A 22,078-nucleotide genomic window follows, 5' to 3' on the forward strand; every position below is an offset into this window, starting at 1 on the left:
GTGAAAGATGCCCTCTGGATGATGTGGTTGCAACTCTACCCAAGTTGTTCTTGGAATATAGATGGCTCAATCCAACTGATATCAGGCATCAGCATTCTTGAAAGTGAAAAAATTGTTCGAAAATCTTCGATTTCGAATCAAATCTTGATTAATTTACAATGTTGAATAAGAACATAAAGCTGAAGTCCAGAACAAATGAGGCAAGGGTTGAAATGAATGGTGAGAAGCCAATTCACATGGTTAATCTGATATAATATGAATTCAATCCATAAAAATTCTGAACAAGGGCCAAAAGCTACCACCAGTTATGGCAACATCGTTTATGAAAATAGAGGGAGTGCCGGCAACTTTGCCCCGACAAACACCGCCATGCCTAAAACGGGAGACAGTCTGCCTTATGACCAGGTATATACGCCCGGGGATAGCTGAATTCTAACCTTAAATGGGACAGGCTTTCAGTTTCCATTGAGTTTAAAAAAAATTCAAATAGAACGTGAAAGCCCTTTACATTGACAAAGTATCCGAAATCTTCAGAAAATAACAACTGATCAAAACGGATTGACCTTTTTGGCTTGATGGATCCGAGATCTTGGCAAATAGAATCTCCATGCCTGTGTTACGATTGTTGCAGATGCATAAATTCTTGACAATTAGCTCCAACCGCACTCAGCGCCGAGAAAAGCTTTGGCACAATCTTAGCTAACATCAACTTGAAACCAACCGAAGTTGAATTTACATCGCTCTTATCACTAAGAGAGGCATCTTTAGTGAGAGAGCCAATCAAATAGCCTTTCATATATGCATCACAGGCCTTCAAGATATAATAACCACGCCTCCGGAAATGGTCATTGATTAGCTCTTCAAAGTCCTAGACATGCCAACAATACTATTAATAAACATTATTGAGTCAAAGATAAAGGCAACAAATATGACTCTGTAAAATTACCACACAACATAAAACATAAAGAGTGTTCGCCAAGTATTTAGCAAATATAAACAAAACATCGAGTAAAATTAATATTTTTCATGATGCCTTGTAATGCACCCAACTCGAATGAAAAAGAATACATCAACAGATTGAGTAATATCCAACTAATATAGGACCCCTATCACCAGACAAAACTAAATGAAACAAAAATAAAGGGAAACATCACCTTTGGTGGCCTCCGCATAAGATACATCATTGTCTTGCAGTTCAGTAAGAAAGTATTCTCATTGTAGGACAATGAATTTTTCTCTCCTTCAGCCGTCCCGACCTGCTTATCATAGCCAGCTTCATTAAAATATGGCTTAGAATTTAGCACCAACCCCTGGAGTGAAACAAGAACTTGAAGGATGCTAGAAGACTTTGAATCCCATACTTCATTCCCTCTGCCAGTCCAAGTATTCAAAAGACTAAGACACACTTTGCCTTCTTCATATAGATTTGGATTTATCCGCCAGCCACCAGAATGATAGTATGCTGTCTGTAACACACAAATCCGTTCAGAGAACAAGGAATAAATGCCTTTCTTTGCATCAAAAAATGTTGTGAAAAAAAAAGAAAGAAAAAAGAAATAATAGCTGAACCAAAGATTAATAAATAATAAAAATTAGTTCTAACCGGAGGAACATCAGGGTACTCCGGAGGGAGGTGAAAATCAAAAAAGAAGAGGCCATCTTGGTAAGGTGTCCCATAAGCCCCAACTATAACTGCCCTCAAGAGATCCATTCGGTCTTCATACACTCGTACACAAATCCCATCTGCTTAAAATTTACTGTTAAAATCAAGTGTTTCTAATATGGGACAGATAGTGATCGTCAAAATAAGAAACTGAACCCTTACCAGGAAGGTTATTTTGAAGGATGTTCCAATCTTGCTGAACCTTCTTCAACCACTTTCTTCCACTGGAATTCTGTAAGTATCATTTAATGTGAAAACAGGTTAGAAGTATGAGGACAGTCCTTGTTTAATTCAACAACCACGTATGGTCATTATGTAAGAAAAGTGACTAAACCAATTAACAAGGCCAGAATAAAATGACAGGTTTTAGTTGTGGATAACAATTTCCAGTTCATTAGTCCTCATATGTCAAATCAAATATATAGCAGGAAAAGAAACAGGAAAATCAAATAGACAAATATATCCTAACCGCCTTATTTTCTTTTCTTAGGAAAAAAAAAATGTATCCTTGTCTATAGCCTATTATGCCTAATCTATAGTAGCTCCGTGCTACAGAAAGAGGAATCCTTCAAGAATACAAAGCAATATTGGGGTTGAAAATGAAATAGAAAAAACACCTGCCCAGCTGCACAAAGGAAATGATGATCCAAAGGATCTTTGGCAATATCAAAGCGTTTGAAACTGCAGGCACCATCCTTAGTGCATTCTATAGAATTTGATTCTTCAGTCTTTAAGTTGCATAGAACTTCTGCTTCATCCAACATTTCTGCAGCCAGTGGGGTAACATTTTTCTCTTCTTCTCCCTTATTTATTTCTAGACCATAAGGATCCACTACATTAGAATTCTGAGAGCTGGAATCTTCACCATGATCTCTTCCCTGAGAAATTTCCACTTCCCGAGGCTCAACTTCACCTTCGCCCTCACCTTCATTATCCGAAGAATTTGAATCCAATTTCCTTTGTCCCCTTGAGAATATACCATGCGCCAGTCTGGTAACGAACCTGAGTGCAGCCAAGGGAACAGACAATGCCGGGTTGCTTCCAGAATTGTTCTCTCCACTTTCTTCTGCTTCAAAATTCATACCAAAGGAATTTTGTAGCCGGATTTCCTGAAAATCAACTTTCTCATCTTAGTCAACAATAAGAATCAAACCAAATGAAGTATATTTAAGGTCTTCTCTATACAACAATTTATACTCTACGAAAAGAATAAATTCATCTCGGAGAAAAACCATATGATTGGTCAGACTCCCATAAAGAAAAAAAGAATCAGTTTCCCAGTATGATGAATTCAAGTAATCAGAAAAACCATAGAGGTCGCACTTGGTGCGATGGCAAATGCCTTCGCCCATAAGCGGTAGGTCTCGGGTTCGAGACTTGGGAGTAGCCTCTCCATAAATGGGGGTAAGGCTAGCCGACATTCACCTCTCCCAGACCCTGCATAAAGCGGGAGCCTTGTGCACTGGGTACGACCTTTAAGTACCTAGTCTGTCACTGTAAGAATACTTTAAAGACAATAAACTCAAAAACTCATGTTCTTAAAGAGGGAGGATTACAATTAGGCCTAGTGGCCCAAAGCTCCTCTTTCCCAGATGAAGAAACATCATCTTGAAATACATGGAACAATGTAATTATTCTTTGGTCAGGTACTGGATTGTAAATATGGTGAAATATACTGCTATTTCAAACAGAAACAAACCTCTTCTGTACTCGCAGGGGCAGATAGTGCAGGCGTCTCATCATCATTAACCGTTTCCCAACTAGCAGCATCACTAACATCACTTCCAGCATCGATAGAGTCATCATCATCAGCTCGGCCAACAACATAAATTGCTTGAGGTCCAACCTAGTAACATAACAAAGATTCGATTAACTGCATCAGAAATACATGGAAAACTTCCACAAATTTTGAAATATGATTAAATTCTGCAAAACAAGCTAGCACAAATTTAGTTATCCTTATACCACAGCAAGGTAAAACACCAATAAGAAAATATTTTGAGATCAAATAATAATCCAAACCAAAATATCCAAAAAAGATCCCAATTTTGTTTTACACCCACCATTCTTTGAGCAGCTGCTTACCATCAGAAGCTTCCCGTGAGTTTCTATTCTTCTCTCATACTCTCTTGGATCGAAAGTTTATATGACATGGTTTACATCCCTTTGACTAGATTCTTTCATCCTAATCAATATAACTAACAATTCCAATAAAAGATAAGCCACCCTTAACATTTAAACTGAACCATTTTATGCAGAGGAGAGTTTAGAACCAAGTAATAGTGCTGATGTTGTCAATCTAATCAAATCTAAGTTACTCATACAAAGTTTTAGGTTGATTGGCAGTCAAAATGTGGACAAGAAAACAAGAGTGATAACTTGAAATCAGGTAAATGAACATACCATAGAAACCATCCCGTCAGCCCATGTAACTTCAATATCCCCATTCTTAAGACCAGTTATATTTCCAACCCAAGAAAGATCTGAGAAGTCCAAACAAGCTTCATCACTAGATAGATCTTTTTTTGTAGAAGCAGAACTAAGCTCGCTTGGTCCGTTTTGTTGCTTTGGTTCCTCATCGAATTCTGTACCTGAAGCAGTTTGGGCAGAGACAAAAACTGGCAACAATCTGACAACAACATCCCCATAACAGTAATCATAATCCGGATGCCCCTCAAGCTCATAGACACTCACAACTTCCTCCTTGTCAAACTCTCTAGGATCTTCCGGTCTGGAAACTGGCTTTAACCACCTTACACAAGCTGTTCTCTCCTTGGCATTGACACTTTTCACAAGCCCAACATGCCTAGCTTCATAAGCATCATCACCATCATCAGTCGCCTTCTCCACCACATACTGTTCAGCAACAAATTCGTGATCACCCGGACTATCAAGCGGAATTAAATCTTTTGAGTCCAGTTTAAGTTCTGTTGTGCCATCCTGCCATGCCACGTCAACTGTCGTCTTGGTATTGACAATTAAAAAGGATCTTTCAAAATTTTCTTCCTTACGTGCCCTCTTGTCTCTCCTAACCACAACTTTGCGGATCTTTTTGCGATGAAGAGGCCAAGTTTCATGAACAGGCTCCTTTGAAACTGACAATGAACTATTACAGGAATTAGATTCAACAGATGTCTTCCTTCCAGCATTTCCATTGTTTCCATCTAATACAGATACTGGATCGATTTCCATGGATTCGTGATTTCCATTTGATTCATCTAGCGCACTCTCTTCTGAATCACACTTACTACCCATTTGACTAGGTTCTAACTCACTGCTTACAGAATCATTAAGTTCTAATTCTGATGATCCCTTGTCTAAAGGAATGGAAGATGATGACACTGATGAGGGGAGAAGACACCAATCACCCAATTGCCAAGTTGCATGTGTAAAACAAGACAGTAATTTCAAGTTCTTGGGAACCTGCTCTTTAGCAGGTGCAGTAGAAGAATCTGGCCCACAGCCAGCAGAAGCTATCCAATAAATTAATACTGAAGCAACTGTAACCTTAGTAACAGTACCTTCCACACGATTAGGTTTCCACAAGCCAGATAGCCACCTAGCATTCTTGAAAACTGATGACCTTGCCCTCACACGCTGCCCTGGGTAGTAAGGGAAATGCACATCTTCAAGCATATTCTTGGAAACTGGTTTCAGGTCCATCGGATGTGCTTTCATAACTTTACACACAGAACCATCATCAAACAAAACTGTCACATTATCATAAACATCATCAATCCTACCTAGCCAGGGTCCAAGGACCGCATAATCACCCACAGTGAACTCCCTCACACGTTTTAATTCGTTGGATGAAAGGTCTTTTATGACTGACCCATCAGGAGCTAATAGATCAACAGAGATATTGACATCCACCACAACACCAACTTGCCCAGTTGGGTCAGAAGCAGCAGCAACAAAATCCCCATGTAAGAACCCTCGATCAACAACTGTTACATCATTAATATTTTGGGTTGACTCTGTCTCATCCATCCAAAGTACTCGAACTTGGTCAGTGGGAAGGGGACCAGTCTTATCATTACTACCATTTTTGTTCTTGTCACTATTCCCATGAGTAGTATTATTGTTATTACCACCTTCTTCCTCATTCTCATCATCATCGTAGTAATCATCTTCATCATCATCCTCCTCATCAATGATGCTACTATCAGAATCTGAATCACCAGCAACCTCAGTTACAATCCCAGTCATACCACTCTTGCTCCTCACGACGTCTTGTCTATAAATATACGGGGTATTGTTAATGTTGCTGACAACCTCACTTAACTTTTTAACTTCATTACTTTCAATATTTACATTTGAATCGCAAAGAAGTGTGCTTGTTGAAGAATCAACCTGGCTCAACGAAGTATTATCGTGGCCAATAGTAGTAGGCTCGTCATCTTTAAAAACAGTGTCACGCTCCTTGGTTCCCATCCAAAACTGATAGCAGGCAATAAATGCGGTACCTACTGTCAAGCTGAAATCATAATACAACCCAAACGGATAGCAAAATTTTGAGATTTATCATCTTCTTAAGAGAAAGGAAACACATATTTATCATTGATAAATTATCAACTTAATCATAGAGCTAAACCCATGTTTTCCACCTTCAAAAAGCTTCTGGGCAGCTATAGAGTTCTACGGATTACTACTTTAACTGAAAAAGTGAGTTACTTTATAAAGCTCCAGTTATAAAAAGAGTCTAATTACAACAGAGTTAACACATAATCCCAATGAACTGACTATCTCCCAGATGGAAAATCAATACCAAACTACAAGTCGACACCGAAGAGTTTCAACCCCGAAAAACTAACTCAACAAACAGACACATGTCGAATACATGATATTCATCCAAAATAAGAAACTTAATACCAACATCACACTCCAATCACGTTAAGATAAGAAAAGTTTATAGGCACGAACAAACGCGCAAATCGATAAAAACGTAGAATCCAATAGTCCAATCGGATTCAAAAACATATAGGATGATTTGGGTAAATAAAAAAAAAAAACTAATTTATCAATAAAATTGCAGCTTAGAAAGCCTCCGGCAGCTCACATTTAGCAGACCAACCCAACACTCGATTCAAAAACAATAAAAATGGAAAAAGCGTAATAGCATAAATCGATGTAAAATAGCATATTTATTAGATTGTATGTTTTATCATGGATTTCAATCCAACCCATTTGAAATCGGATGGAAATGAGAAAAAAAGATGAAAATTAATCAAAGAAATGGAATTTGGAGCTATATGTAATAAGATGATTGCAGGAAGGGGTTCTGTGAGAATTTACCTGACGAAATCTGGGAGTTCGGAGCGAGAGGTACTCTGATGGAGGAAGAAGACGACGGAGAGAGAACGAGAAGAGCCTCTTGATTTTTTGAACGGAGGGTCTAAAGCTGTGCCACGGAGAATATATTGCAGGGGGCGGAGCTGGAAGAAACGTAAGGGTTATTTTCGTAATTCGGAAGTTGTTGATTTGAGAGATGCTTCTATTTAAGAAAAAGAATAATGATATTTTAAATTCTCCTTCTTTTTCAAATATTTTAAATTCTCTTTCACTTCAAGATTTTTTTTCTTTTTCAAATTATTGAGGAGGTGAATTCGAACTTGAACCTGTTATTTTCTATATTTTTCTAAATTTTGTAACTTAAAAAACTTCACAACTCACTCTAACAAGATATTATGCCTAGAATAAATAGAAACATCTATTGTTTTTATGAATTAAAACAAAAAAAATAAAAAATTAATGTCGTTCGCCCATATTAACCGTGGTCAACATAAAAAGAGACTTGACAAGAAAGATGAAGCAACACCATTTTTAGATCTTTAAAACCAAATAATTGGACAAGAAATGGTAAGGGAAAGGAGAATCGAATATAAGACCTCGAATGTTAAATGTTCTACATGCTAAAAAGTGATATACTTGGATTGTGTTTTAGAGTTTCTAAATGAGATGTACAAAGATACCTTCACCCCCTCTAATCACATATCTTTTTTTTTTGTTTTTTTGGGTCAAATAAGCACATATCAATTGAGTAGAATCTCATTAACAATATTGATGTGAAAATGTCATGTTTTTATTCAAATTACAATTTATGAATATTGTGTATTTTATTGTATAATTTTCTTTACAAACGTACAAGTATGAGAAAATGACAAGTCACCAAATCTAATATCAAAGAATGTGATGACTAATTATTCCCACCATTTCATGTGAGGACCATACCAAGAGTTGTATTGAAAAAGGGGACCAATATTATTAAAACAGTAGGCGCTTTACACAATTCTTCGTAATTAACCAAACACTTGCTATTTGCCTAATCAAACACCCCAAATTTCTTCTTCATCAAATATCCAAGCACTCATCTTCTCTGTCAACAAGAAGACAAGCAGGCACCTCATCCTTACATGTCCACTAACCACCGTGGCCTCGTCGGATCAATCATCGTCTGCAAGCTTCAAGTCCAAGGCTGCACCAAACTCGTCCTCCGCACTCAGGCTGAGTGCGACCTCAATTGCAAAGCCGCTTCACCACCGACGCCACTACGATAAGGAGTCGAGGAAGGATGAAGACTGGTATCGACAGAGGAGAAAACTTGAAGGAGGGAAGAAGAAACTAATCTAGATAGCATGGGAGATGGAGGAAGAAGGTGTTATTGGTCTCTCTACTTCTTTTGAGAGAATACCATTAATTTAATTACAAATATTAATGAGATACCCGCCGATTTCCTTCCTAAACTTATGTGCCAATTTTCCTCCTAAACTTTAATTTTAGCCGATTATCTCCTGAACCTTTTATAATTATCCAATTTCCACCATGAACATTAATTTTAGCCGATTACTCCTAAACATTTATAATTGGCCAGTCTCTATTAATGAATTTATTAAGATGGATACGTAATTACTTTTCTTATCTAAATTTGAGTCTTGAATTAAAATACTCAATATTAATTATCATTTGAAAACTATAAGCAAAGAAATTGATTGTGCTTTCTTTGGACAATGAGAGATTTGTGTGAGAGTTTTACTGACTAGGCAAGGTAGCCTTTTCTTGCAAGGGAGGATTGCTTCAAGGTCAAGAGGTAACTTAGACAGCAAATTACCATTCCATTGTCATAAGTAAATGTTTGAGGCATGAATGATGGACAGGAAAAGGAGGAGACCAATTGACTTTTATTTTTCTCTTTAAACAATTGTCGTGGATTATTGCTAACGTTATAACATCAAGGCAATGAGCAACCGGATACAGGTATAGAATCGTTCATAAAATTTGAACTCAGAATATTCAATCTTATTTTTCTCTCTAAATTTTCTTAATGGGCCTGAGGCCCAAAACAATGCACTGTAAATGTAGTTAAAAGACCCGGGTAGATGTATAGACAGTCCAGATCCACTACCCATATACTAAAACGACGTCATAACTAACTCCCGGGACACGTCGAAACGCGGCATCAGATCGTTCTCTCTCGCCACTGAAGCAAGCAAACGGAAAGCCTAGCTGGAGAAGATGATCGTCTGCGTCGCCGTCGTCGGCCACCAGAACAACCCACTTTACATTCAAAGCTTCACCGACGCCGATGACGCGCTCAAGCTCCACCACATCGTCCACTGCTCCCTCGACGTCGTCGACGAGCGAGGTAAACAAATTTCAAAATTCGGATCTGGGCCTCCGGTACTCTTGGTTCTGCTACATAGTTTTGGTTTTTTCTGTTGATAGAGTTGGAAATGCACGAAACACTGAAATCATATTTGGGTCTGCTTTATTTAGCTGAAAATTAGGCCTTTGATTGTTGGGTTTGTGTATTTTAGTTAGAATTTATGTGAAGTTTGTGCATTTTAGTTAGAATTTATGTAAAGTTTGTGCATTTTTGTGGGATTTTGTAGTGAACAATCCGAAAAAGTCTGCACCGACATTGAATGAGACATTCTTGGGTTTGCTTTATCCAACTGAGAATTACAAAGTGTGAGTACTTTTGTTGTTTGTTATTGGGTATGTTTAGCATAAATGTATTGATCTTTGGTGTTCTTATATGGTGATTTTGTTTCCAGTTATGGCTATTTGACTAATACTAAAGTGAAGTTTATCTTGGTAACTACCGATCTTGATGTCAAGGACGCAGATGTTAAAAATGTGAGTATTTGCTCTGAATATTGTAACTTTCCGAAAAAACAATTTTTGCGAAAACTTGAACATGAAATAGGTTTTGCTCAGCAATTTTTCATCAATCCTACAATGTTTTAAACGACTGTTAGTGGCTATGTTTATATAAATCCATTTGAAACAGATTTTTTTTTTTTTTTTCGTTTTTTGGGAAATGACTTAAATAGTAAGCTTAGGATGCAAGTGTATAGGAAGAAATGAAACTCCCTATGATATTTAGGGTATTGGAACTTAGGAGGACTGTGTAGATTTAACGGGAGTTAGACTGATAGTTGTATGTACTGTTTACTTTGTCATGGAGGACAAATGCAAGATTTCGTTTGTCATCGGAGTGGCAAATGGATATTATAGGTTTTAGTTTGAAAATTTTTCCTGTAGGCATATAGCCAGTGGACTGCAATTTGATATCTCCACTTTGCTTCCTCCAGTGAGAGAATGTCCATACCATGTTTATGTACACTGAAGATTGATTAAAATTTGATTCGAATGACCAACTTCAAATGGTTTTGAGAGATTGAAATCCCTCTTAATCCACCTTAGTTCATGCATAATTTGATTAGATGCGAGAATAAAAGTGATATAAAATATTGTGGCAGTAGTTCCGTTGAGAAGAAATGCATATATTACAAGTTTTCCCAAACTTTAACATGTTTATTGTCTGCCATCATGTACTTCTTAAAATAACAGTAGGCAGCTGTTACGTTTCTCGAGAGTATGCATTCTAAAATTGTTTGGATTGCTCTGTTTGTTTAAATTGGTTACGATTCCCTGTCCTGCCATCTTCATAGTGTAGGTGGTTACTAGATTTTGTAAATGCTAAATATGTTGTATATATGCGATCTTTACTGACTGTTGTCTATACATGCAACAAAGTTTGTGTGATCCCTCTGACTGGTCGATTTGTGGTATAGTTTTTCAGGAGATTCCATGCTGCTTATGTGGATGCAATTTCAAACCCGTTTCATGAGCCAGGCAAAAAGATAACCTCAAAAACATTTGCAGAAAGGGTAAGCACAATCGTCAAGTCATTTGGCTTGAGTTCAACCGGGTGAATGATCTCGACAGGATCGTAACTGAACTTTCTGAGTCTCTCTGTATTGAATGGGTGGAGTTCATTCACATTTCTCGCCTGCAAAGTGGAATTAGATAGGTTTATATGTTTTGTATCCCGAAAGACGTTAGAATTAGAAATTGCATCACTTCAATTCTACTAGAGATGAAACCATTTGTGATTCTTCTTTTCCAACATATTGTAAAGTTTGTAACATTTGGCTCAATTATCTGACCGTTGAATGAACTTTGCACCAAAGATTGACGATATGATATTCAAGCGAGTTGTGTAAATCAGATCATTCTGTGTCATTTTAACACAAGATTTATTTTTAAATGCCGAGTTTGTGGATTGCAACGAATTGAGTTATGGCTTTCTTCAACTTGTACATCCATTCAAAATTGGCATAAAAATTAAGACATTTCCGTCTCTAAAGGCACGTTTTAAAACGAAGAGGAGAAAAATGGTTGTAAACATGTTAAAACCGAGTAGCTGGATGAAGAAGAAAAGGGGACGGGAAACTTGACAAGCACGCCACGGCAGTCCACCCTTGTGGGGGACAGGAAGACTCACATAGACATTTTAGTCTCCCCTGGCAATCATCGTATAATTCACTAGCGTCATGAATCGAACTCAAGATGTGCCGTGTGGAATACAGACTTGAAATTTGTTGTCAACCACTAGCACGAAAAGTTTTTCATTATGATCTGAACCACATCCCTTACAAATAGATTGTGTATTCCATCATGCGTCAAACCACAACAACAACAACAACAACAAAGCCTTTTCCCACTAAGTGGGGTCGGCTATATGAATCCTAGAACGCCATTGCGCTCGGTTTTGTGTCATGTCCTCCGTTAGATCCAAGTACTCTAAGTCTTTTCTTAGAGTCTCTTCCAAAGTTTTCCTAGGTCTTCCTCTACCCCTTCGGCCCTGAACCTCTGTCCCGTAGTCACATCTTCGAACCGGAGCGTCAGTCGGCCTTCTTTGCACATGTCCAAATCACCGGAGCTGATTTTCTCTCATCTTTCCTACAATTTCGGCTACTCCTACTTTACCTCGGATATCCTCATTCCCAATCTTATCCTTTCTCGTGTGCCCACACATCCCACGAAGCATCCTCATCTCCGCTACACCTATTTTGTGTACGTGTTGATGCTTCACCGCCCAACATTCTGTGCCATACAACATCGCTGGCCTTATTGCCGTCCTATAAAATTTTTCCTTGAGCTTCAGTGGCCAACGACGGTCACACAACACGCCGGATGCACTCTTACACTTCATCCATCCAGCTCGTATTCTATGGTTGAGATCTCTATCTAATTCTCCGTTCTCTTGCAAGATAGATCCTAGGTAGCGAAAACGGTCGCTTTTTGTGATCTTCGCTAGATTGCTCCGGTCATTAGTGTGGATAAGTATATAAATGGATAGAGATATGAAAGCAAACACAAGATGTACGTGGTTCACCCAGATTGGCTACGTCCACGGAATAGAAGAGTTCTCATTAATTGTGAAGGGTTTACACAAGTACATAGGTTCAAGCTCTCCTTTAGTGAGTACAAGTGAATGATTTAGTACAAATGACATTCGGAAATATTGTGGGAGAATGATCTCGTAATCACGAAACTTCTAAATATCGGAGTGTGGTGTCGTCTTGACTTGCCTTATCTGTCTCATAGGTAGATGTGGCATCTTCTCTGGAAGTACTCTTCCTCCATCCAGGGGTGGTATCTTTAACTGGTGGAGATGCACAAGGTAATGTATCAATTTCACTTGAAGCTTACTTGTAGTTTCAGGCTTGGTCAAGCGCGATACAAACCATGTAGTAGGAGTCCCCTAAGTCGCCGAGCTAGGGGGTCTGCTGAAAGAGGTGACAGACAAGGTAAGCAATCAGAGCTCCGACTGATTGTTCACCTTCTCCCCATCTTGCAGCAGCATGAAGGATAAAGAGAAGAAAAATGAGAAGAGATGATATGAGATACTTTTGCTTTTGAAGAAGTAACTTTCCACAGGCTTATTCTTGAACTGAGCTGGAGGGTTTTCTGGTTTCCTCCAAAGTATAAGGCCGACTGAAGAATTTGAGGGTCAAAACAAGTCCATCAAATCTAGAGTACGTTCCACCCTGCTGATATGGGATACTTTTGCTTTTGATAGAGTAATGGATGTATCGGCACGTGTGCTGTTACGCTTGTCTCCACATGCTTCCTTGTATCCTTCGCACTTGCCCTATCTGTTCCTCAAGCAGATGCGGAATCTTCCCTGGAAACATAAGATGTTGAAGATGAGTACTCGAGAGCAATGCCATGTAAGTAATCAGGTAAGGGGTTCCAGGCAGTCAGTTCCTGGCTGGAAGCTTGATTCCAAGTGCTGACTGATTGCTCTCTTTCTCCTTGTCTTGCAGGTAAAAACAAGACCAAAGGAAAAGACAGGGAAAAAGCATGATATGGGATACTCTTGCTTTTAACCATGATGATATGAGATATTCTTGCTCTAGTATAGCTTGTTTGCAGAGGTATTATCGGGGGGAAAGAAAGCTGAATATTTCGAAAGGCTTCGTTGGGAGTGCCCTCTCAGATATGATGAAGGGTTGAGCATTTTTGCAGGTCTGCCTGTCCGTTGGGGATGGAGGTCGACATATATAGGAGTCTCCCTAACAACAAGTAGTAATGCTATTCGTTTACCCTGCTTGGTCATAGCACGGTAGTGGGAGCTGCCAGTTTCACATGTTTTAACTCTGTCAGAGCACTTTGAAAAAGTGGTCTGTGGTATCTGGCTCTCGAGATTCGGAGAACGATGCCTCATCGATTTTTGAGAAAGCAATCATGCTGGGGGTCTGGCTCTCGAGATTCGGAGAGCAGTGTCTCTTCGATTTTTGAGGAAGTAATCATGTTGGGAGTCTGGCTCTCGAGATTCGGAGGGCGGTGCCTCTTCGATTTTGGAGCAAGCAATCCTGTTGGGAGTGTTGTCTCGAATGTGAGTAAAGGTTGGGCATGTTTGCTAGTCTACCTTGCCACGAAGCACAGAGGTTGACACACAGGGACTTTCCAATTATCCAGCAGTGGTACTGTTCCTTTACCCTTGTGGGTAATAATATGGTAGCTAGACCTTCAAAATTTATGTGTCTAAACTTTGCTAGTGCTGTTTCTTTGCTATTCTTTTACCTTTCTTGGTCAGAGCGATGTAGTGGGAGCTGCAAGCTTCACGTGCTCAACTTTGGCAGAGAACTTTGGCAAAGTTATCTGTGGTACCCATGAGCTATTGTTGCGTGTGGGAAGTGGGTGATTGAACAGTAAGATTCATGTGCTTTCTACTTCACCAGAAGTCTTCGACAGAATGCCCATAATTTCTGCAAAGCTGAGTGTGCGTGTGACAGGTGCTGACAAGGCTAGAAAAGTAGGTGCCTCTTCGATTTCTGAGATCGGCCCTCGTGGTCTCTGAGCAGCCCAGCTTTTGAGAAAGCGAGCGCCTCTTCGATTGATTCGGAGAACGATGCCTCATCGATTTTTGAGAAAGCAATCATGCTGGGGGTCTGGCTCTCGAAGATTAGGGGAGCAGTGTCTCTTCAATTTTTGAGAAAGTAATCATGTTGGGAGTCTGGCTCTCGAGATTCGGAGGGCGGTGCCTCTTCGATTTTGGAGCAAGCAATCTTGTTGGGAGTGTTTTCTCGAATGTGAGTAAAGGTTGGGCATGTTTGCTAGTCTACCTTGCCACGAAGCACAGAGGTTGACACACAGGGACTTTCCAATTATCCAGCAATGGTACTGTTCCTTTACCCTCTCTTCGATTTTTAAGAAAGTAGTCATGTTGGGAGTCTGGCTCTCGAGATTCGGAGGACGGTGCCTCTTCGATTTTGGAGCAAGCAATCTTATTAGGAGTGTTTTCTCGAATGTGAGTAAAGGTTGGGCATGTTTGCTAGTCTACCTTGCCACGAAGCACAGAGGTTGACACACAGGAACTTTCCAATTATCCAGCAGTGGTACTGTTCCTTTACCCTTGTGGGTAATAATATGGTAGCTAGACCTTCAAAATTTATGGGTCTAAACTTTGTTAGTGCTGTTTCTTTGCTATTCTTTTACCCTTCTTGGTCAGAGCGATGTAGTGGGAGCTGCAAGCTTCACGTGCTCAACTTTGGCAGAGAACTTTGGCAAAGTTATCTGTGGTACCCATGAGCTATTGTTGCGTGTGGGAAGTGGGTGATTGAACAGTAAGATTCATGTGTTTTCTACTTCCCCAGAAGTCTTCTACAGAATGCCCATAATTTCCGCAAAGCTGAGTGTGCGTGTGACAGGTGCTGACAAGGCTGGAAAAGTAGGTGCCTCTTCGATTTCTGAGATCGGCCCTCGTGGTCTCTGGGGAGCCCAGCTTTTGAGAAAGCGAGCGCCTCTTCGATTTCTGAGATCGGCCTTCGTGGTCTTTGAGCAGCCCAACTTTTGAGAAAGCAAACGCCTCTTCGATTTCTGAGATCAACCCTCGTGATCTCTAAGCAGCCCAGCTTTTGAGAAAGCAAACGCCTCTTCGATTTCTGAGCAGGCGCCTCTTCGATTTCTGAAGCTCCGTCGAGTGCAGATTTTTATAGGGGCTGGCATTAAGTTCCAAAGCACACTTGAATCTCCACCAGTAGAAGCTTCATTCTTGCACTTCTAAGATCTTGATTTGTCCGACCTCTTCTCTCTTCAACACCTTTGAAAATGTCTGGCCCCTCCAACCGTCGTTTTGACTTGAACCTTGTTGAAGAGACAGCCCCGCCTTCTCTAGACAACATATGGCGCCCATCCTTCGTCTCCCCTACTGGTCCTCTTACCGTTGGGGATTCCGTGATGAAGAATGATATGACCGCTGCGGTGGTGGCCAGGAACCTTCTCACTCCCAAAGATAACAGACTACTTTCCAAACGGTCTGATGAGTTAGCTGTTAAGGATTCCCTGGCTCTCAGTGTTCAGTGTGCAGGTTCTGTGTCTAATATGGCCCAACGCCTATTTGCTCGAACCCGCCAAGTTGAATCATTGGCGGCTGAAGTGATGAGTCTCAAACAGGAGATTAGAGGGCTCAAGCATGAGAATAAACAGTTGCACCGGCTCGCACATGACTATGCTACAAACATGAAGAGGAAGCTTGACCAGATGAAGGAAACTGATGGTCAGGTTTTACTTGATCATCAGAGATTTGTGGGTTTGTTCCAAAGGCATTTATTGCCTTCGTCTTCTGGAGCTGTACCGCGTAATGAAGCTCCGAATGATCAACCTCTGATGCCTCCTCCTTCTAGGGTTCTGTCCAGTACTGAGGCTCCAAATGATCCCCCTCCGGTGCCTTCTCTTTCTAGGGCTCTACCGACTGCTGAGACTTCTCCTAAGCAACCTTTGTGAAGGCTCCCTCTTGTGTGTTTATTTTGACTCATGTATATGTACATATTTGTAGCTTATCGGGGATATCAATAAATAAGCTTTCCTTCATTTCAACGTATTGTGTTAAATACACCAAAGCCTTCTTCGCTAAGTTCTTTGAATTTTCTTTTGTTGAAACTTGTATGTTGAAGCTTTCTGAGTGGAGCATGTAGGTTGGGGTTGTGTTCCCTTAATTTCCCGAGTGAGGAAAACTTCTCGGTTGGAGACTTGGAAAATCCAAGTCACTGAGTGGGATCGGCTATATGAATCTTAGAACGCCATTGTGCTCGATCCTGTGTCATGTCCTTCGTTAGATCCAAGTACTCTAAGTCTTTTCTTAGAGTCTCTTCCAAAGTTTTCCTAGGTCTTCCTCTACCCCTTCGGCCCTGAACCTCTGTCCCATAGTCGCATCTTCTAATCGGAGCGTCAGTAGGCCTTCTTTGCACATGTCCAAACCACCGTAACCGATTTTCTCTCATCTTTCCTTCAATTTCGGCTACTCCTACTTTACCCCGGATATCCTCATTCCTAATCTTATCCTTTCTCGTGTGCCCACACATCCAACGAAGCATCCTCATCTCCGCTACACCCATTTTGTGTACGTGTTGATGTTTCACCGCCCAACATTCTGTGCCATACAGCATCGCCGGCCTTATTGCCGTCCTATAAAATTTTCCCTTGAGCTTCAGTGGCATACGGCGGTCACACAACACGCCGGATGCACTCTTCCACTTCATCCATCCAGCTTGTATTCTATGGTTGAGATCTCCATCTAATTCTCCGTTCTTTTGCAAGATAGATCCTAGGTAACGAAAACGGTCGCTCTTTGGTATTTCTTGATCTCCGATCCTCACCCCTAACTCGTTTTGGCCTCCATTTGCACTGAACTTGCACTCCATATATTCTGTCTTTGATCGGCTTAAGCGAAGACCTTTAGATTCCAACACTTCTCTCCAAAGGTTAAGCTTTGCATTTACCCCTTCCTGAGTTTCATCTATCAACACTATATCGTCTGCGAAAAGCATACACCAAGGAATATCATCTTGAATATGTCCTGTTAACTCATCCATTACCAACGCAAAAAGGTAAGGACTTAAGGATGAGCCTTGATGTAATCCTACAGTTATGGGAAAGCTTTCGGTTTGTCCTTCATGAGTTCTTACGGCAGTCTTTGCTCCTTCATACATATCCTTTATAGCTTGGATATATGCTACTCGTACTCCTTTCTTCTCTAAAATCCTCCAAAGAATGTCTCTTGGGACCCTATCATACGCTTTTTCCAAATCTATAAAGACCATGTGTAAATTCTTTTTCCCATCTCTATATCTTTCCATCAATCTTCGTAAGAGATAGATTGCCTCCATGGTTGAGCGCCCTGGCATGAACCCGAATTGGTTGTCTGAAACCCGTGTCTCTTGCCTCAATCTATGCTCAATGACTCTCTCCCAGAGCTTCATTGTATGACTCATTAGCTTAATACCCCTATAGTTCATGCAATTTTGTACGTCGCCCTTATTCTTGTAGATAGGCACCAAAGTGCTCGTTCGCCACTCATTTGGCATCTTCTTCGTTTTCAAAATCCTATTGAAAAGGTCAGTGAGCCATGTTATACCTGTCTCTCCCAAAAGTTTCCACACTTCGATTGGTATATTGTCTGGGCCTATTGCTTTTTTATGCTTCATCTTCTTCAAAGCTACAACCACTTCTTCCTTCCGGATTCGATGCGTCAAACCAAAATCACATAATTTTAGATTTTGTCAACCAAAATCACATAAGAACGAACGACAGCGAGAAGGCACTACTAAGGCAACCTGATAAACATGTTCAATGTCTGGTGAAAAATGTCAAATATTCAATGTTCGTATCATATATAACGGAATGAAACAAGCAACCTCAAAATATGATTGAAAGAGGTCGCTTAGGCTCAACACAACAAATCTTTAACATAAACGGAAACAGGCACCATCCCGGGTCAATCAGACAAGGAACCAAAATGTTCTTGATAGACATTTTCAAAGAAACGCGGATAGCTTTTTGAGAGCATTGCACAGAGCGTAGATGTAACTGCTTCAAAACTCATCATCGTCCTCCTCAGCTATGTGCTTTGCAAGCTCTTGCTCCTGTTGTTGCCTCTCCCTCCTCTTCTCAGCACTTTCTTTCTCCTTGTGGGAATTTGGCGGGAATCGAAGCGCTCGCACTGCATCATTGTGCAAATTAAGGCAAAATGCAATTCTCGTGTCGAATGCAGCTTGGGGCTCATTAGTAGAGTAGATATCCCCAGTTTCCTTTGACACCATCCATCCATTTGCATGATCCAGGGTCGCATCAATTGCACCATCTCGGATTGCCTTGGCGACAATGCTTTCAGCATCAGCAACCGGGTTTGGAGAGTCCAATCGCAACTTTTTAGCAACATCAACCAGAGAAATGCGGGAATAAGAGATGCTGATGTTACGCAACCCAGTTCTTATGACATTATGTCGCAGCCTAACAATCAAATTGTGGGTTCTGTCTGCATTGAATACATTCGAGAACTTCTCCGCAATATTTTTGAATAGCTCCAAGTCACCGATTCTCACAGCCTGAAAAAACAAATTGTCTTGATCAAAACCAGCAGTAGAAAAAAGCTCATGACCTAATCAGGAGTTGATTCCAAGGAGGCCATCCCAGCGTCACAAACTGCATTACTACTATTCAACAGAAATCATTATTCTCAAACTTGATAAGAGAGTAAAGTTTAGAGTTCAGAGTTGAAGGTTTTCGAGAAATCCAGACTTACATTTGTTAGTTCAAAGTATGGCCTCAAAGCCTTCTCCATGCCTTTTTGCATAAAAACAGTTCTCTCAGGGATTTCTCCAAGCAATAAGCGTACAATGATTGCCCACTTGTTGCATTGAATCCGAAAACCAAGGGCTGCTATAGGGGCTTTCCTAGCAGCTTGCAGGAGGGACTCCTTTGCATCAGTGTATTCCAACTGAATTGTTCTGATCTTTCCTAGGTAAAAGAGATACCGACAGAACTGCAAGAGAATATTGTCAAATCAGAATATGCATCTTGCAGTTAGAAAGAGAGGAACCACAACCGAGGAAATAGATGCTTTTTCTCTGATGTATACATCCTCTACCACAAAGTTTTAAGCTATTATAAATTGACTTTATGAGAACAGTCTGGTGGTAAATCTACATACTTCCCAATGACCCTCCTTGTTTCCCTTAAAGTTGCCAAGGAAAGATTAAAACAAGAGAAGTGAAGAAATTGTATACTTTCCTCTCAGAAATAACTAAGCTTATTCCCAGAACAGAAATTAGTAACATTTAATTTAAAACATTCTGAAATATAGACACAAAAGAAGAGTAGAGTTTATACACAAATTGCAACGTGCTAACAGAGCAGTAAAATGTTATTGATAGTAAGCATGATTGACCGTGGAAGAAGGCAAAACCACATGCTAGACCAACATGTTACACGAATATGATTAAGATATGAAATAGATCAAAGCTTTGCGATCCATTGATAACAAGCATGAATGACAGTTCAAGAACGCAAAAACACAAGATAGACCAGCATGCTATCACAATACATCTTTCTTTTTCTATAATAAGAATTAAAAGAGAGATGAAGCAGTCAGAAAATACGAATGAACCCAAATAAACACTAAAGAAAGAAAAATATTCAAGAAACAGCACCCATCTCAAGGAAAAAACAAGTCACCAAAAACATCTCACAGTACCTATGTCACATCACCTTTATTACACACATGCATAAGATTAGAAGTTGATTATAAAATTACAAAAAAAGACTGACCCATACATTTACATTTATGGTGATCCTAGATACATAGTTTAAAGCTACAGATTCAAATAATTGAGCCTGACCTGCTGGTTTGAGTGAGCCTCAAATCGGGGTGCCTTGGACCTCAGTTTCTCAGCCTGATCATACAGGTTATAGTGGAGGTAATTGCGAAGCAGAAGGTTAAGAAGTGTTTCCTGCATCACATTATTATCCACAAGTAAGAAACCAGTGGGATAGGCACAGTAGCTTACAATATCAAAAAATTACCTGGCCCAGCTCATCATGGCGCAAAGTTGCAATCCGGTGAAGATTCAGGAGATTTCTGTGAAGGAATGAGTGAAAAATTTAGTCGTAAAAGAACAAGTGAAATGCGGAAAGAATAAAAAGACATTTGTACCTAAATATCACGATAGCATTTAACTCACCCTCTAATTTCTGCAAGATCACCAGTGAGTTCATAGCTAAGGGAGTAATAGAAGTACAGCCTGGATGCCAGAACATCAATGGTTCTCCTATTCAAGTTCTTAATACGAGCAATGCTTGCCGAGGCACAAGCCTTAGCCTAAAGGGCAGCAAGTTCAATGTTATCACAAAAAATAAGAGCTTCAACTTTTAGTAAGTAAACGATCCAGAGGCAGATGTAATAACATGTTACAAGTATATTGCTTCACCTCATTGTACTTTTTCTGATCAATCAGAAAAATGAGCACAAGCAAGTAGGAGTACATCTCTAACTCTGGCAAGGCATGCTTTGCGGGAACTAGAGTAGCAGATGTTGCGGTATCAACATCCATATCCTGTTCATCATCCTGTACAACCAAATGTTCCACTTTCACAGTGCTCAAAACTAAACAAGAACATCAAATACACCAGCTCAAATCCAAAATTCAATATGGTATATCAAAAATCACCTTGGGAAGAAATGACAATAAGCGGCTATGAACCTCAGATCCCGGTGTAAGGGCAAAATTGAGGAATGCTGAAATCACAGAAACCTTCAGCTTCCGCCTCAACACCATCGTTAGCCTAACGGCACGCACAATTCGCCTAACCTCCCGGGTATAAGCAGCAGTCTCAAGGAGTGAAGCAATCTCCTTCAAATCTAACAAACCCAGTAAAATTTGAAAGTCTAAAGTCAAATCTCACATACCCAGTTCGACAAGCTACCGCTAACTTACTTAAACTATACAAAAAATGCGGGAAATTTAGGGTTTTACAGATACATGTACATATAATATTATGGATGCAGATGGTAGACTTACTGTGTAGTGTTGACGGAGAAGCCGAAGAAACTGAATTGGAAGGCGCCGGGACCTCCTTCATCTCCACGTCTTGAGTCATCTTGCAGTGACTGTTTCCAGATTACACAGAACGTGGATTTAACGAACGACGAAACGAAGATTAAAGCGAGAAAGTTGAAATTTGCAGTATGAATAAAGCGAATTTACCTTGAATTTGGCAGTGGCACGCGCTGATGGAAATCGATTTGGCGATGGAGGAACTAGGGTTTTGCTACGGTTTCCTCCTCTGCAAGTTTATGCGAGCGAGAGAGAGAGAGAGAGAGAGAGAGAGAGAGAGAGAGAGAGAACGAGGAAGAGTGAGAGAGAGGAACAGAAGGCTGATGTTCATACGGCGTCGCTTTCTCTCTCTCTTCCCTTATTTTTCTTTTCTTTTGTGATTTTATCTACTTTTCCAAATAAAAATCTGAGACAATTTCACTTATATGGAAAAAGCCCAACTGATAGTTATTGGATTGGTGCAATATTAAAAACTACTAAGGCCCAATCAAACAGCCCAATATGAAAAAAGTAACAAACTTGTAACTCAAGTAATTTAAAAATATTTATCTCTACATTGAACTTTGTGTTCAAGTTTCAATTCACTTGCCATCCAATGCGTCCATTAGGTTTTGTAATTTTGCCAAACATGGGAGAGCAATGTATTTACTAAATTTAACACAGAATGACACTGAATTGCTTTTATAATGATTACAAGAACGTCGTTTTTAACGTTGAATGCTTTTAG

The 22,078-nt window shown here is 40.0% G+C and overlaps 3 protein-coding genes across 5 annotated transcripts; 1 reads left to right on the plus strand and 2 right to left on the minus strand.

Annotated features, from left to right (window-relative positions):
* Positions 1–207: 207 nt before the first annotated feature.
* Positions 208–7,121, minus strand: LOC126586599 (probable ubiquitin-conjugating enzyme E2 23). Of its 3 annotated transcripts, none has more exons than XM_050251504.1 (8): positions 6,959–7,121; positions 4,067–6,140; positions 3,363–3,509; positions 2,281–2,772; positions 1,826–1,895; positions 1,604–1,743; positions 1,155–1,466; positions 208–868 (listed from the first exon to the last, which is right to left on the minus strand). In XM_050251504.1, the coding sequence occupies exons 2-8, from the start codon at positions 6,095–6,097 to the stop codon at positions 617–619; spliced, it is 3,444 nt and encodes a 1,147-aa protein (XP_050107461.1). In that variant the 5' UTR covers positions 6,098–6,140; positions 6,959–7,121; the 3' UTR covers positions 208–616. The 3 variants fall into 3 exon arrangements, with proteins under 3 accessions (XP_050107461.1, XP_050107462.1, XP_050107463.1); XM_050251505.1 differs by having other exon boundaries at positions 4,067–6,129; positions 6,959–7,107; XM_050251506.1 differs by having other exon boundaries at positions 4,067–6,132; positions 6,959–7,080.
* Positions 7,122–9,077: 1,956 nt separating this feature from the next.
* Positions 9,078–11,176, plus strand: LOC126586610 (uncharacterized). The gene is made up of 4 exons (XM_050251516.1): positions 9,078–9,305; positions 9,553–9,631; positions 9,718–9,799; positions 10,741–11,176. Exons 1-4 carry the CDS (start codon positions 9,176–9,178, stop codon positions 10,879–10,881), a joined length of 432 nt encoding a protein of 143 aa, XP_050107473.1. The 5' UTR covers positions 9,078–9,175; the 3' UTR covers positions 10,882–11,176.
* Positions 11,177–18,063: 6,887 nt separating this feature from the next.
* On the minus strand, positions 18,064–21,718 carry LOC126586603 (probable 26S proteasome non-ATPase regulatory subunit 3). The gene is made up of 9 exons (XM_050251509.1): positions 21,502–21,718; positions 21,316–21,404; positions 20,965–21,155; positions 20,725–20,862; positions 20,479–20,615; positions 20,321–20,375; positions 20,137–20,247; positions 19,041–19,280; positions 18,064–18,843 (listed from the first exon to the last, which is right to left on the minus strand). Exons 2-9 carry the CDS (start codon positions 21,392–21,394, stop codon positions 18,331–18,333), a joined length of 1,464 nt encoding a protein of 487 aa, XP_050107466.1. The 5' UTR covers positions 21,395–21,404; positions 21,502–21,718; the 3' UTR covers positions 18,064–18,330.
* Positions 21,719–22,078: the final 360 nt, after the last annotated feature.

Source organism: Malus sylvestris, chromosome 10, assembly GCF_916048215.2.
Source record: "Malus sylvestris chromosome 10, drMalSylv7.2, whole genome shotgun sequence".
Lineage (NCBI taxonomy): Eukaryota > Viridiplantae > Streptophyta > Magnoliopsida > Rosales > Rosaceae > Malus > Malus sylvestris.